This window comes from Eleutherodactylus coqui, chromosome 2, assembly GCF_035609145.1.
Source record: "Eleutherodactylus coqui strain aEleCoq1 chromosome 2, aEleCoq1.hap1, whole genome shotgun sequence".
NCBI classification, from domain to species: Eukaryota; Metazoa; Chordata; class Amphibia; order Anura; family Eleutherodactylidae; genus Eleutherodactylus; species Eleutherodactylus coqui.
In genome coordinates, this window is record NC_089838.1 from 37,587,734 (window position 1) to 37,605,596 (window position 17,863).

Sequence of the window (17,863 nt, forward strand, 5' to 3'; positions counted from 1 at the left end):
AAAAACAACGTTGGTGTAGTGGCTATTCCTTTACTATTGTCTTCACTTACCCTTCATTATATAACCAGAATATAGCGCGGACACAATAGGTTAATTAAGCATTTTCAAAATGCTTCTACTTCTATTGCAGAATGGATTCGTCTCATTAATAGAATTATTGAATATAATAGCATTTCTTGATCACATAATAATAAGCATAAACGAAAGGAGAGGGAATATTTAGAGGGGTTCAAGGACTAAAAGTTGATCTTTTTTTTTTTCCTACTGAAGGGTAAATGGACACTGGCAGAATTCCCGCCCGTGCCCGCTGCCATGGGATTGCATTAGTTTATGCAATCCTATGCAGACAGCTGCGATTTGACTGCGTGAAAACTTGCGCTGTGAACAAATCGCGGCATGTCCTATTTATGTACGCACAAAAACATCACCGCTGATGCGCTGGTTCTGTTCTGTGCATGTGCAGCTGTGCGCCAGCCGGCATGTTGCAGAGCGGAGAGAAGACGACGGAGGAGGTGAGCTGCAGGTCACTGCTGGGGCACGGGTCGCATCCCGCTTTGAGAATTCTCGCAACGGGATCCAACCCGGCCGCTGCTTGCGCCCGAAGATGTGGGAGTGTGAATAAGCATATTGATAAGACTATAATGACAGAAAGTTGAATTCTTCACTAGGACGTTAAAAGTGTTTTAAAAGTGCAATTACTGTTTAAGGCCCCGGTCAGACGAGCGATATTTTAGCACAGGAATAGTCACACTAAAAGATTCGCACATCGCGTGTAGAAAAATTGCATGAATGGGTGTATTTGCCCTCACATGCCTCACCTGTTGCAGGTGCAGTTTTTTTTGCGCTTCTAAAAAACGTACACGTGAACGCTTACATTGGAAAACATTGGTTCTAATACAGCCACTTTTTAAGCGTGGCTATTCATGCTCTGACCGAGCCCTTATAATAATACACAAATTCCAGCAGATTGTTTAGATGCCATAAATTGTATTAAAAACTACAAAAAAGAGAATTACCAGAGATTATTAACCTTGTCATCTTTAGTCTGGCTCCACACGGGTGAGAAAATTGTGCGATTTTTACCTGCTGCGATAGTCAGTAAAAAGCAGAATATGAAACCAATGATTTATAATGGTTTCATTCCCATCTGCGATGTTTTCACTGATGCGATGTTAAGGGGATAAAAAAATCATGACTTGCTCTATTTCTCTGCGATGTGCTATTTCTTATCTCCCATGTATTCCTATGGAGGCTTCTTTTTATCGCAGCACAACACTACAGATGCGATGTTAACATTACAATGTGCCATTGACTTATGCAATAGAAAATCATGCAAATTTGTCACACAATTTTATTGCGAGCGCCAGCGCTACGATGCAAGATTATTATAAATAAAAACAATTGCAGTGAATGAAGATGCGACTTTTCTGCAATTTTCTCGCGGCAAAATCGTGCTCGACCGTGTGGAGCCAGCCTTAAGGGTATGGGCACACAAGAGCAGATATGATGAGAATTTTCTACCATGGCATTGTGGGCAAAAATTCTGCAGGTACAGTAGCAGCAAAGTAAAAGAAATCTCATCCACACAATATACACATAATCTGCATAGTCTGATTAGATTGTAGATCTACAACTTGTCACTTTATGCTGCGTATTTTCGCTGTGGATTTCACCATTTGTAATCCATAGTGGGAATTCCACAGCACATCCACAGGGACATTCGCATGTCATGCATGTAGATTTTTGTTGTGGATTCATTGTGGATAATCCGCCGCAGAAATTCCACAGTGTCACTGCGCCATTAAAGTAGCAGTTGCCACACGATGTTTAAGTGGCCATATATCTCTAATGTTTATGATTAACATATAAAGCAGTGATTTTTTTTACCCTATATTCCTCTATAGAAAGTGACTATGACTGATATTACTTATACCTTCTTTAGTCCCCTAACACTCCATGACATACAGATACACCATTTAGTTTTGAGGTTAGTATAAAGCGGGATCGGGCTCATGGTGATCACGGCTGTTACTCCTTTAAATGCCACCATCAATTCTGATAGCGGAATTTAAATGACTTGATCAGAGTTTAGGGGTGCCAAACGGCCCCCATGAGGAAATCACGGAGTGCCATTTGGTTGCCAATGCAGATTATCTATGATTATCTATTTTCAAGCCTGTGGTGGGGCTTGAAAAACTGCCTGTCAGATCACAGTATAATGTAATACTATGCTATTACATCATACTGCAGGAAGTACGGGGACTAAAAACAAATAATATATCAATTATTTTAAAAAGTTTAAAAAAAAAACTTTCCCCATATTTATAATGAGAAAAAAACTAAATGAAAAAACCTGAAAACATATTTGGTATCGTGGCATCCGTAACATTCTAAAGCACGAACTATCAAAGTAATACCTGATTTATCCCGCAAGGTAAAACGTAGTCAGAAAAAAAAACACAACCTCAGAATTTTCAGTCATACCAACCTTAACATTTTCTATATATATAAAATTGAATGTATGTCTGTCTGTCTGTTTGTTTGTCCTTTATGCGCTACTACACCATTCATCTGATCGCCATTAAACTTTGGGAAGTTGCTGAGTACACTCCTGGGAAGATTATAGGCATAGTAAAAGTATCCTACGATAAATGGTGCAGTTACGCCCCCCCCCCCACGTAGATCATTCGATTCCCATCATTGCCACTAATTCTCTTACTTCCCGATGTCGTAGAAACATGAAATTTGGCAAGAGCATTGATTATGTCATAAATAGGAAAAGCTAATGAGTCCCAACTTGATTATTCAATTCTAAGCGCCAAAGAATAAGCATCCAAATTTTATGTACGGAATCTAATTCTCTCACTTCCCGGTGTCATAGAAACTTGAAATTTGGCACGAGCATTGATTATGTTATAAATAGGAAAAGTTAATGGGTCCCAACTCGATTATTCAATTCTAAGCGCCAAAGAATTAGCGTCCAAATTTTATGTACGAATCTAATTCTCTCACTTCCTGATGTCATCTTTATATATAAAAATGAATGTCTGTCTGTCCTTTATGCATTACTACACCATTCATCCAATCACCATGAAACTTTGGGAAGTTGTTGAGTACACTCCTGGGAAGATTACTGGCATAGTACAACTATCCTACGATAGGTGGCGCACTTGCGAGCATCGTCGACAGTTATGCCCCCCAGACAAAGATCGTTTGATTTCCATCTCAAGCACGAAAGCAAAAGGCATTATGAGCAACGGGATGCGTGTTCAACTACAAAATGATGCATCTGCCGAACGTTTCGCAAGACAATAGCTGGATATTGAGAATGCTGAGGTAAAATGAAAGCTGTGCTGTGATTGGTTGCTATATATTATACTGCTGAGGTAACATGAAAGCTGCGCTGTGATTGGTTGTTATATATTATACCGCTGAGGTAACTTGAAAGCTGCGCTGTGATTGGTTGTTATCTAGATATATAAAAACGAATGTATGTATATCTGTCTGTCTTCGCAGCAATGCGTGATGGGTAAGCTAGTTTTAAATTAAAAAAGTGACTAAAATGTTGTATGTACTCCAAATGGTAGTAATAGAAAGTACAGGTCGTCCTGCAAAAACGAGCCCTCATGCAATTATGTCAATATAAAAATAAAGTTATAGCTGTCAGAAGATGACAGAATATAATTTAGTTTTTTTCCAAGGATATATTATTTTTTAATAGAAATACAGCAAAAAGAAATTCATAAATTTTGCATTGCAGTTATTGTATTGACTATTGAACAAAGTTATGTCATTTTTGCTGTAATGTGTACACCATAGATACAAGACCCCCCACCCCCAAAGATGGTGGAATTGCATTTTTTTTCCATTTCACTCAACTTAGAATTAAAAAAAAATACAGAGGTCGAAGAACCAATCATTACTTTTTTATGTAGTGTAACTAGAGCTTATTTTTGGGGAGGGTTTATATTTCAAGCCCCCATGAAAATCCTGAAAAATCAGGTATGCTCGGAGAAACACGGTAGCAGACACTAGGATAAACATGATGAACATACATCTGAATAGGACATCATGTTTCTTTTCTAAATTAGAGAAAAACCCCATACAAAGTCAAAACAAGAATGGTTAAATCTCATGCACCACGCTTTCAACAGCAAATGTCATAGAAACATGCAGTCACCATTGATACATAACAGTGAATTATATATGCCAGCAGATCCAACATACAATTTCATGATGCAATCATTGCTTTGCTTTGTACTAAAGATACTCTTGAATGTAATTGAAAAAACCTGGAAAACTTAGTTAGCAACATATTTATATCCAGAAACTGTGAAGAATACAGAAATTGACAGTGGACCATGAGTATACAGAAGAGTACAGAAAAAAAATGGAAAGGCTGGTTTTATATTTTGTAACCTATCATAAGAAATGAAAGCTGAAATTTGACTGGTGGCTCTGGTAACTGCTCCATTTGTAGATTACGAAAACATTCATACATAATATAATTACAACTATAGCAGGTTTACAGACAATCTATGAACAGTCATCATTATGGCTGTGGATACTGTTGGCAATCGGGATAAATATTTGTATTTTATCTGAAAGAAATCATGATTACACCTATTGACCTTTACTCTGATAGTTTCCCAAATTGATACTTCACAATGCTGCCTGGTTGTTTAAAAAATGAATTTGAAAAAAAAAAAGGTCAAAAAGGCAAGATAAAGAAAAATCAACACCAAAACCAATATTCTATACACCATTCACAGAAAATATAGAATCGTGATCATTCTACACAACATTTCAGTGAAAATAGAGATGACTGCATTAGATACTTTGTAACTTTCACTTACATTGCTGGGATCACTTGTATAATTGCCCTCTGCAGAAATATCCTGAACTAGATCCTTTAGTTTGGGGAAATCCAAAGGCTGCACAATACTGAAATCTTGCTGTTCCAGGGCCGGGGGTAAATGAGTTTGGTAACTCTGCCCCTGGGACCCTGGAGGAACCATCCTGACCTCCATGTACTTTAAGGTCCCGTCTGTGTTCAGGTACAGAGCCGGCTGATACTGATCTGTGTAGGCTTTGGATTGGGATCCACCAAGTAAACAGCAACTACTGCTCCAATCATAACTGTCCTTCCTCAGACACTTCACCAATAATATCATGAAGGTAACAAGTGACACTAAGCTGATGGCCACCAGGGAGATGATTAAATACAGAGTCATATCTGATGGGGGTTTGGAATTTGTCAGGAAGTCCCCAGATTTGGGTCTTTCCACTATAACCTCATCTGCCATACTGACAAGTACCGTCACTGTGGTGGATAATGGAGGACTCCCCTGATCACTGATAGAAATGACAAGTTGTTGCTCCATGTTCTCGGCTTCCTGGAGTCCTCTTACAGTTCTCACCTCTCCGGTGTGTTTAGACACCTGAAATGATGAGTAATTGATGGGATGGATGAGAGTAAACAGCAGCCAGGCATTGTGACCAGAGTCCAGATCCACTGCGGACAGTTTTGTCACCAGATATCCGGCACTTGTAGACTTTGGGATCCTCTCTTGGACAATGAGGTCTTCAGAGTGTTCTGGATACAGCAGGGTGGGGGGATTGTCATTTGCATCCAGAATGAAGAGAAAGACGGGAGCAGTGGAAGATAACTGTGGGGATCCTGAGTCTTCCACCTTTATGGTGATTTGTAAAACCTGGATCTGCTCATAGTCAAAGGAACGCTGAGCGTATATATTCCCATCATTAGAATGAATGTAGACAAAGGAGGAGACAGAGGAGCCATCAATCTGACTCTCCACTATGGAGTAAACCAGATCAGAATTAACCCCCTCATCTAGGTCGCTAGCAGATACTGTACATAGGAGAGTCCCTGGGTCACTGTTCTCCTTAATGAAAGCATTATAAGTAGACTGTGTGAACAGCGGAGCATTATCATTAATATCTGACACCCTGAGGGTGATGCTGGTTTTACTGTATAGAGAAGGAGACCCTAAATCAGAGGCTGTCAGCTCTATAGTGTATTGGGGGGTTTCCTCTCTATCAAGATTCCCATCTGTCACCAATGCATAACGATTCTGATTAGATCTTATTCTAAAAGGCACATTTGGTGATAGATTTAGCCTTATTTCTCCATTCTTCCCAGAATCCTTGTCATTTACATTAATAAATCCTACAACTGTCCCTATTAGGGCATTTTCTGGGATATTATTAGTCACTGTGGAAAATGTGATTTCTGGGGGATTATCATTGATATCTTCCACTTCCACATGAACTATGCAGTTCCCCTCTAATTTGGGAAATCCTTTATCTTCTACCTTAATGGATAATTCATAAAAATTAGAATCTTCATAATCCACAAGTCCATTAATATGAATCTCCCCATTTTGTTCATTGAGAGAAAATAATTCTCTAGCAGATTCAGATGTATGATCATCAAAAGAAAACTCAATCTCCCCATTTGCTCCGTCATCCTGATCTGTCGCATTCAGGGTTAATATGACAGTTTTCAATGGCAGATTCTCCCTTATACTGACCTTATAAACTGACTGATTAAAGACTGGAGGATTATCATTAATATCTAATACAAGGACTGTTATTCTGCAGGTCCCTGATCTGGCCGGTTCTCCTCCATCAATAGCTGTGAGAATGAGGTGATGTTCTTGTTTTTCTTCTCTATCTAAAACCTTCTCTAGTATCAGCTGAGGGATGAGCGTTCCATCTTTACGATTTTTCACAGACAATGAGAAATAAGGATTTGTATTCAGTGTATACTGACTGACACCATTCACACCGACATCTAAATCCTTTGAAATCTCCAATGCAAACCGAGCCCCGGGAGTTGCTACTAATTCTGTAACCTGAATAATACGATGATTAGATGAGAATGTGGGAGAATTATCATTAATATCCACAATCTCTATCTCCAGGCTAATAAGCTCCAGAGGATTCTCAGCCACAACCTCTAACTGCAGTAAGCAGCGGGGACTAGATCCACACAGGCTCTCCCTATCAATTCTCTCCTTCACAACCAACCCTCCATTGTTCTGATTTACACTGAAATATTGTGGGGATTGCTCAGATCTCAGATGGATCCTGCGCTGAGAGAGCTCGGCACGTTTTATCCCCAGATCCTGAGCTACATTTCCTACCAATGTCCCCGGCTCAGACTCCTCAACAATAGAATAATGCAGCTGCCCAGAGACCCAGCCCCAGCTACAAAGGAGAAAGGAGCAGACTACTTGCCATTTCCAGCACTGACAAAAGCCTCTGATGTCCATATCTTAAATGATTGCCTTGCTATTTGATGTCATGTAGATGCTGTGTAATCCCAGCTGCATGAGGATCATGAATTTATCTGTCCATATTCCCAAAAATATAATCCATCTGAGGAAAACAAACATCCACGGGGCTCTCATCAGCGCTGCAGCTCTTCTTTGTGTGAGAGAAACGATGGGAGGGTGAATCACTGAGCCAGGGGGAGGAGAGCGCAGGGCTGACATGAGCACATTCTCTAGTGCTGCTGAAATGAAGGACTGGATGACAAGACTACCCTCTGCTGGCCAATAGTGAGAATGCAGTAAAGAAGTAGAAAAAAAAGAGAATAGAAAAATTGGAATAGTCTATTCTTCCCTTGTTTTTTTATGTATATTTTCTTGTATTATTCACATATTGTTACAATTTAGATATGAAATTTAACTATAAATATCAAGGAAAAGTTATTTTACACACAAACACCTCTCATATGCAAACTTTCACTATTCATAAAACTGCTACTACTACAGTTGTATATTTTAATTATACTGTTAGTGTTATTTGTATTCCGCAGAATACCAACATCTAAACGCTAAGAAATATAAGTTGTTACTGTAGAATTATTGTATTTGTAATAGATAATCTTTCTATCTATCTATCTATCTATCTATCTATCTATCTATCTATCTATCTATCTATCTATCTATCTATCGTACAGCCTCATGTAGATTTTCTTGAATTATGTTAAGGTCTCCTGCATTTAGAGTACAAAATGATAAATGCGCCTATGATTGACAGATGGCAGTCTTCACTGATATCAAGTAAAACAAACATTTTTATTTCTTTTTACATGGGAGCCTATGGTGAAGGACAACATCTGTCGGTCGCATCAATTGAACATATACTTTTCTTTCATTTCCCTCTACACATCACACAATATATTGTGTTAATGGGCAAGTTAAGGGATGACACATCTGTATGATGTAAACATATAATTTATGTCATAAAGAGAAAGGTTAAACATGTTGTGGCAGCTTCCATGAGTCTCAGCAACAAAGGATGTACATTTCAACTCAGAAATAATGTATTTAATAGAGATGAGCGAGCGTACTCGTCCGAGCTTGATACTCGTTGGAGTATTAGGGTGTTCGAGATGCTCGTTACTCGTAACGAGTACCACGCGGTGTTCGGGTTACTTTCATTTTCTTCCCTGAGAAATTTGCGCGCTTTTCTGGCCAATAGAAAGACAGGGAAGACATTACAACTTCCCCCTGCGACGTTCAAGCCCTATACCACCCCCCTGCAGTGAGTAGCTGGTGAGATTAGGTGTCACCCGAGTATTAAAATCTGCCCCTCCCGCGGCTCGCCACAGATGCATTCTGACATTAGTTACAGCTGTGGCAGAGAAGAACGATGTTTGCCCATTGAATTCAATGGAGCCAGCAATACAGCAGGTTCCACTGAAAGCAATGGGCTGCCGGCGTGCGCGGGGATGAATTGTCGGGAAGGGCTTAAATATATAAGCCCTTCCCTGCAATTCATCCAGAAATGTGTTACAATAAAAATATATACCGGCGTATAAGGCGACCGGGCGTATAAGACGACCCCCCAACTGTCACCTTATACGCCGGCAATACAGTGGAGCAAAGAATAAAAATCATTACTCACTTCTTCTGACGTTCTGCAGTGCTGCTGCAGGCTGTCGCTCCCTCCTGGTTCCCGGCAGACCATTGCTTTCTCTACGAAGGGCTTTAAATCCCCGCCTCCAGAAACACACGTGCCTTCAGCCAATCACAGCCAATGACAATGATGTCATTGAATGGCTGTGATTGGCTGTGTTTCTGGAGGCGGGGATTTCAAGCCCTGCGTCCAGAACGCAATGCTCCGCCGTGGACCAGGAGGGAGCGACAGCCTGCAGGAGTGGCGCAGAACGTCAGAAGAAGTGAGTAATGATTTTTATTCTTTGCTCCACTGTATTGCCGGCGTATGAGGTGACAGTTGGGGGGTCGTCTTATACGCCCCGTCGCCTTATACGCCGGTATATATTTTTATTGTAATACATTTCTGGATGAATTGCAGGGAAGGGCTTATATATTTAACCCCTTCCCGACAATTCATCCCGCGATCGCCGGCAGCCCATTGCTTTCAGTGGAACCTGCTGTATTGCTGGCTCCATTGAATTCAATGGGCAAACATCGTTCTTCTCTGCCACAGCTGTTACAGCTATGGCAGAGGAGAACGATCTTTACGCTGACAGTGCGGGGGGAGGGGGGCCCACTCTTGCCGCTATTGTGGCTTAATAGTGGGACCTTGAGATGCAGCCCAACATGTAGCCCCTCGCCTGCCCTATCCGTTGCTGTGTCGTTCCCATCACTTTCTTGAATTGCCCAGATTTTCACAAACGAAAACCTTAGCGAGCATCGGCGATATACAAAAATGCTCGGGTCGCCCATTGACTTCAATGGGGTTCGTTACTCGAAACGAACCCTCGAGCATTGCGAAAATTTCGTCCCGAGTAACGAGCACCCGAGCATTTTGGTGCTCGCTCATCTCTAGTATTTAACAATAATACTGGATGATAGAAGGGTGGAAAATCAATGTAGAAAGACCAAAGAAAAGTGAAAAATGTATATAGCAGATTGGGGACCACAATAAATATATTGTAAGCGTTTCATGTCCTGATATCAAGCCAGGAATATATCCTTCACCAGTGCTTCAGGCCACTGTTTGTCCCTTATACGCATAACAAGCAATTAGTTGGGTCAGTCTGTATGTTACTGTATATACAATAAGACACCGGATTATCTTGTAATAAAAATCTGCTGGTACAAGAATTATTTTAGCATTTCACTTTGTTCTATTGACTTGGTATGGGAACCAAATATGTAGGTATAACTTGTAGTTCGTATTCTCTAATGCCGTATCTGTTGCAGATCTCCCCAACACCCACAATTACTAATACTGCAGTATTCCTATGTGATGGGGGCTTCCGGACGCTCTCAGGTACCAGGGTCTGGGTGCAACTACCAGCTTTGTACCCCCTATAATGTTAATGCAGGTGTTAGTGAATTTCTCTTATATTTTTGCTTCTAGTTTCCCTGAAAAATATCTATAAATAACCTCATTGGCCAGATGAGTAGTTTACTGCATATAACACCTGATGTGCCAGAATAAGGGCTTAGTTACATGGCGCATCAGGGCGCCAATCCGCCCGTGTTCCTGCACGAAGAAGATGGCCACACTGCAGGTGCGGACCACTCTCCGCACCCCCGGAAGAAAGAACACATGACCGGCAATGGAGCTGGTCATGTGTTCTTTCTTCCGACGGTGCAGAGAGTCGTCCGCACCTGCAGTGCGGCCGTCTTATCCTGCAGTAACACGGGCGCATCGGCGCCCGAATGCGCTGGTGTGACTGAGACCTCATAGGATACAATTATCGTGCAACATTGTTGCTCGTCATTACCTCATCGTTCACCTGCTGCATACATTATCAGTAGGTCCAGATTCCCTGGAATGGTTTATAGCCATATAACCCCAGAGTGCTCCATGATCCTAGCTTCATGTGTATCTCAGTGTATTAGACCAATACATAGCTCTTCCTGGCTGACATACAATCATGGGAAGAGGCTTATAACATTTAAAATGAAACTCTAAATAAAACTAAAATTTCAATGTGTTCCATTAAAGGGGTTGGCTGTAGATCCTTATGTAGAAGGTTGAGTAACATATACGGTCATATGCTCCTCCATAGGCATTTTTCTCAGCTTCTCTGTGGTTCGTACATAATCTTGCCTGCTCCCTTGCTGGTCTCCACATCCTGGTCTCCAGCAATCGTGTCTTGTATAGACATGCTAGCAACACAGCTAGTCATAGGCTGCAGCAGTCATACCGGTTGACACTTCATAGCTGCCGGCCAGGAGAGACCAGCAGGAAGTAGAGAAGAATCTGTATATAACGGGAAGATACACAAGGAGAGTATACATTTTTGAGTTTGAGCCTCAGCAACAGGAACATATGTGAAGATAGTGCCAAGCGAGAATTGTCGTAGCCAACAGCCAAAAACAGTAGGAAAAGATTACAGCACTCCATTTCAGTAAATGTGTTATTTGCATGAACACATTCAATGTTTTAACCACCACTGGGTCAGAAATGCTATCTTTACTCCTTAGGGAGAGCATCTAGCTGGTGAGTGAGGAGACTTAAAAGGCCATTCATACTCCTCTGGGTAACATGCAAATGCGAGAAATGGAACAATATCTCTGCAGCACCACCTATTGGAAGGCAACAATCCCTAAAGTCAATGTTAGGCTCTTTATACAAGCCTTGTAACTATGACCAGGGATTGAAAGCCTTCCAATATGTGGCACTGTGGTTGTATTGCTCCATCTCCCTTATTTGCATATTAACCTCAACTGAAATATTTAAGCTCAAAAAAAGACTTCCGTTACGGTTGGCATGCTCAGGCTCCTTGACTATAACTAGTAGAGTACTATATAGAACTGACATACTGTACATCTAATATGCTTACAAATTGGCAGAGCAATGTTAGGTACTTGAATATTCTGTATATACGTCCCTCCTACTTTCATACTGGTCCATTCCTGCTGCTAAAGTAAAAACATGAAGGATCATGAACCTGCGCACATAACTGTAACTCAGTATAGGATCTGTTTAATGTATGCAGTTCTACAATAAAACTGAAATAAAGTATGTGAAGTATAGAATCCATTTAAAAGAAAGTAGGCAGCCGCGGCTACAGAAGAAGATATATGTATTTATCACTGAATCCAAATCATTGAATATAAAAATGTATTCTTTTTGGGGGGTGTAGCTTTGGTTTGGTGGCATGAGGCAGCAAGATTCAGAGCTGTGGACCCACATGCCACCACTTTCAGCCTGGACACACAGTAAACTTACCCCTGAAACATGTCGGGGGGAGCAAGAAGAAGGAGATTACATTATTATTAGCAGAAGCTACGTTAAGCTGCTTCCTGAGCGGCAAGGCAGCTACAGACTGTGAACATCAACCTCCTGTCATGGGGCCGACGGAACACGTGGAACCCAGTCGGGGGGATCCCTCATCAACAGCACTATCATTGCTGCACAGTGTCCATGGTCCTAAACAGTGCACCGTGGGAGACTCTGCGGCATTCATTAATAATATGAAGGGAAAGGGACAGCCTGGAGACATTACATTCACCCAAGAAGGACAGCACTGGCTAGCCATTGGGCAAAAGGAGAGCAGAGCCACTAATGCTAAGAAGCGGCAAGTGCGCCAGATGGACTCCTCCCTCCCTGATGGGGGACACAGTAATAAATCATCATGCTGGGAGCAGTGATTCCACACCACTTGTCTCCCCTACAGCCCCCTCTATCAGGACTCCTGATGACCTAACTCCATTCCCACTCCGGCTTTCCTACCTGGCCTGGAAAGCAAGGCACTCTGACAATGGCTTTCTAACAATAGATTCAGAGCTCACCACTTTCTCTCTTTGGGACACTGGATTTCCACTGACACATTGACAGGAATAATAGAACCACTCTCACTGTCATTTTGGCACATTATCAGCTATAGACACATTTTACATCTTTGCCTAACCCCTCTGGATTTTCACAGACGAAAACGGCTTATGAACGTCTCTGTAGGGAAGAAGGTCCCTGCTGGCATACCCTCTCACAGATCTACAATATCCTAATCTCCCCACCTGATACTTCTAACCCTAACTACATTCAGAGATGGGAAGATCTGACAATGTCACTCACAAGGGAGCAGAAAGACAACATATACATCATCACACCCACATCTTCTATCTCTAGTAAGATACAAGAAACAAGATTCAGAATCCTCTCTCGCTGGTACAGGGTCCGCTCCTGATTACATATAATGATACCATTCGTGTCTCCATTATGCTGGAGATATGCATCGGAACAAGGAACATTATTACATATATTCTGGGAGTGCCCAGTGTTGGCTGGTTTCTGGTCTGACCTATCGCTTCCAAATTTACTAATTTTGTTCCATCTAAATCTCCTGCATTCTTCCTTCCACATCTCAGCTATCTCCCATTAGCCATCTATGAGCACTCTGTGGTGCACCATCTGGATAACACAGCAAGAACCTGTATCCCCAAACTATGGCGACAAACATCTCCACCCTCTATGTCTTTGTGGTTTAACATAATACCTCTAAAAAATTACCTTGTTTATGGTATAGACTGAGAATGTTATCATTGTTATACCGGAAAATTACAAATAAAGAGTTTTAAATAAATAATTTAACTAGTGACCAACCGACACAAAAAAACACGGAAAAATATGCAGTGGTTTAAAATTTATACAACAGCAAAAGATTAAATAAACGCAGTAAAAAGCAATAGCAGTGTATATCATTAGCTGAAAACAAGATAATAACCAACTAAAAATATATTCTCAATATTCATAAAGTACATAATATTAGAGCTCACCGACAATAAAACAGAAATAGGAAACCCCCTATTCTTAAAATTATATTTTACTTTACTTTCAATTTTGTTACGTTTTCTAACCAGAAAAGACCAAATCATTTTTCTGAGCTACAGAATCTGCATATCAAATCAATTATTTTAGATCTCACAGTCCAGTAAGTTATCATACTATAATATCACCACTTACATTGTTTGGATCATTCAGTGATTCCCCCTCAGATGAGGCTTCTTGATATATATCCTTTAGTTGGGGATAATTTACAGGCTGCACAATACTGTAATCTTGTTGTTCCGGGGCCGGGGGTAAATGAGTTTGGTAACTCTGCCCCTGGGACCCTGGAGGAACCATCCTGACCTCCATGTACTTTAAGGTCCCGTCTGTGTTCAGGTACAGAGCCGGCTGATACTGATCTGTGTAGGGTTTGGATTGGGATCCACCAAGTAAACAGCAACTACTGCCCCAATCATAACTGTCCTTCCTCAGACACTTCACCAATAATATCATGAAGGTAACAAGTGACACTAAGCTGATGGCCACCAGGGAGATGATTAAATACAGAGTCATATCTGATGGGGGTTTGGAATTTGTCAGGAAGTCCCCAGATTTGGGTCTTTCCACTATAACCTCATCTGCCATACTGACAAGTACCGTCACTGTGGTGGATAATGGAGGACTCCCCTGATCACTGATAGAAATGACAAGTTGTTGCTCCATGTTCTCGGCTTCCTGGAATCCTCTTACAGTTCTCACCTCTCCGGTGTGTTTAGACACCTGAAATGATGAGTAATTGATGGGGTGGATGAGAGTAAACAGCAGCCAGGCATTGTGACCAGAGTCCAGATCCACTGCAGACAGTTTTGTCACCAGATATCCGGCACTTGTAGACTTTGGGATCCTCTCTTGGACAATGAGGTCTTCAGAGTGTTCTGGATACAGCAGGGTGGGGGGATTGTCATTTGTATCCAGAATGAAGAGAAAGACGGGAACAGTGGAAGATAACTGTGGAGATCCTGAGTCTTCCACCTTTATGGTGATTTGTAAAACCTGGATCTGCTCATAGTCAAAGGAGCGCTGAGCGTATATATTCCCATCATTAGAATGAATGTAAACAAAGGAGGAGACAGAGGAGCCGTCAATCTGACTCTCCACTATGGAGTAAACCAGATCAGAATTAACACCCTCATCTAGGTCGCTAGCAGATACTGTACATAGGAGAGTCCCTGGGTCACTGTTCTCCTTAATGAAAGCATTATAAGTAGACTGTGTGAACAGCGGAGCATTATCATTAATATCTGACACCCTGAGGGTGACGCTGGTTTTACTGTATAGAGGAGGAGACCCTAAATCAGAGGCTGTCAGCTCTATAGTGTATTGGGGGGTTTCCTCTCTATCCAGATTCCCATCTGTCACCAATGCATAACGATTCTGATTAGATCTTATTCTAAAAGGCACATTTGGTGATAGATTTAGTCTTATTTCTCCATTCTTTCCAGAATCCTTGTCATTTACATTAATAAATCCTACAACTGTCCCTATTAGGGCGTTTTCTGGGATATTATTAGTCACTGTGGAAAATGTGATTTCTGGGGGATTATCATTGACATCTTCCACTTCCACATGAACTATGCAGTTCCCCTCCAATTTAGGGAATCCTTTATCTTCTGCCTTAATGTATAATTCATAATAATTTAACTCTTCAAAATCTGCAAGTTCATTAACATAAATTTCCCCATTTTGGGGATTTAACACAAATAATTTTTTGGCAGATTTGAATGTTTGATCATCAAAGGAGAACTCAATCTCCCCATTTGCTCCGTCATCCTGATCTGTCGCATTCAGGGTTAATATGACAGTTTTCAATGGCAGATTCTCCCTTATACTGACCTTATAAACTGACTGATTAAAGACTGGAGGATTATCATTAATATCTAATACAAGGACTGTTATTCTGCAGGTCCCTGATCTGGCCGGTTCTCCTCCATCAATAGCTGTGAGAATGAGGTGATGTTCTTGTTTCTCTTCTCTATCTAAAACCTTCTCTAGTATCAGCTGAGGGATGAGCGTTCCGTCTTTGTGAGTCTTCACAGACAATGAGAAATAAGGATTTGTATTCAGTGTATACTGACTGACACCATTCACACCGACATCTAAATCATCAGCAATCTCTAATCCAAACCGAGCTCCAGGACCTGCAAATATTTCTGTTACCTGAATAATACGATCATTATTTGAGAATGTGGGAGAATTATCATTAATATCCAGAATCTCTATCTCCAGACTAATAAGCTCCAGAGGATTCTCAGCCACAACCTCTAACTGCAGTAAGCAGCGGGGACTAGATCCACACAGGCTCTCCCTATCAATCCTCTCCTTCACAACCAACCCTCCATTGTCCTGATTTACACTGAAATATTGTTGGGATTGCTCAGATCTCAGATGGATCCTGCGCTGAGAGAGCTCTGCACGTTTTATCCCCAGATCCTGAGCTACATTTCCTACCAATGTCCCCGGCTCAGACTCCTCAACAATAGAATAACGCAGCTGCCCAGAGACCCAGCCCCAGCTACAAAGGAGAAAGGAGCAGACTACTTGCCATTTCCAGCACTGACAAAAGCCTCTGATGTCCATATCTTAAATGATTGCCTTGTTATCTGATGCCATGTAGATGCTGTGTAATCCCAGCTGCATGCGGATCATGAATTTATCTGTCCATATTCCCAAAAATATAATCCATCTGAGGAAAACAATCATCCACGGGGCTCTCATGAGCGCTGCAGCTCTTCTTTGTGTGCGAGAAACGATGGGAGGGTGAATCACTGAGCCAGGGGGAGGAGAGCGCAGGGCTGACATGAGCACATTCTCTAGTGCTGCTGAAATGAAGGACTGGATGACAAGACTACCCTCTACTGGCCAATAGTGAGAATGCAGTAAAGAATGAGAAAATAAAAAAAGAGAACAGAAATATTGGAATAGTCTAATCTTCCTTTGAATTTTATGTATATTTTCTTGTAGTGTTCACATTTTGTTACATTTTAGATATGGAATTTAACTATAAACTTAAATGAAAAGTTATTAGACAAACAAACACTTCCTGCAAGCAAACTTACACTATTCATAAAACTATCACTATAGTTACATATTTTAATTATACTGTTAGTATTATTTGTATTCTGCAGTATCTATCTTTCTATCTATCTATCTTCTATCTATCTTCTATCTATCTTCTATCTCTCTATCTTTCTTACAGCCTCATATGGATTCTCTTGAATTGTGTTAAGGGCTCCAGCACTCAGAGTACAAAAATGATAAATAAGCCTCTGATGGACAGATGGCAGTCATCACTGATATCAAATAAAGCGAACATTTTTTTTCCTCCTACATGGGAGCCTATGGTGACAGACAACAACTGTTAGTGGCATCCGTTAAACGAATACATTTGTTTTTTCCTTTCACTCCACACATCTCACAATCTATTGCGTTACGGGTCAAGTTAAGGGAGGACACATCTGTACGATGTAAATTCATCTTTTATCTCATAAAGGAAAAGGTATAACTAGTAGTACTTATCCTCCAATGCCGTATCTGTTGCAGATCTCCCCAACACCCACAATTACTAATACTGCAGTATTCCTATGTGATGGGGGCTTCCAGACGCTCTCCGGTACCAGGGTCTGGGTGCAACTACAACCTTTGTACCCCCTATAATGTTAATGCAGGTGTTAGTGAATTTCTCTTACATTTTTGCTTTTAGTTTCCATGAAAAACATCTATAAATAACCTATTTGGTCAGATGAGTGGTTTACTGCATATAACACCTGATGTGCCAGAATCATAGGATACAATTATCGCGCAACATTGTTGCTTGTCCTTACTTCATCCTTCACCTGCTGCATACACTATCAGTAGGTCCAGATTCCCTTGTAATGGTTTATAGCCATATAACCCCAGAGTTCTCCATGATCCAAGCTTCATATGTATCTCAGTGTATTAGACCAATACATAGCTCTTCCTGGCTGAGATATAATAATGGGAAGAGGCTTATAACATTTACAATGAAACTCTAAATAAAACTAAAATGATCAATGTTCCATTTATGGAGTTGGCTACTTTATAGCTAATATTAATA

At 41.0% G+C, this 17,863-nt stretch overlaps 1 protein-coding gene across 14 annotated transcripts in view; it reads right to left on the reverse strand.

The window, feature by feature from the left end:
- The window catches only part of LOC136611234 (protocadherin gamma-C5-like), a 403,514-nt gene that overhangs the window by 174,025 nt on the left and 211,626 nt on the right, over positions 1-17,863 (reverse strand). For 2 of the 14 annotated variants that reach the window (XM_066590595.1, XM_066590585.1), the window contains exon 1: positions 13,924-16,369. The exons of 11 other annotated variants lie outside the window; for them this stretch is intronic. In XM_066590595.1, coding sequence (XP_066446692.1) covers positions 13,924-16,365 — 2,442 coding nt within the window. In that variant the 5' untranslated portion in view covers positions 16,366-16,369. Of the gene's footprint in view, positions 1-4,856; positions 7,409-13,923; positions 16,370-17,863 lie in introns of those variants that run through there. One more of the 14 variants, XM_066590601.1, reaches the window with a different exon arrangement.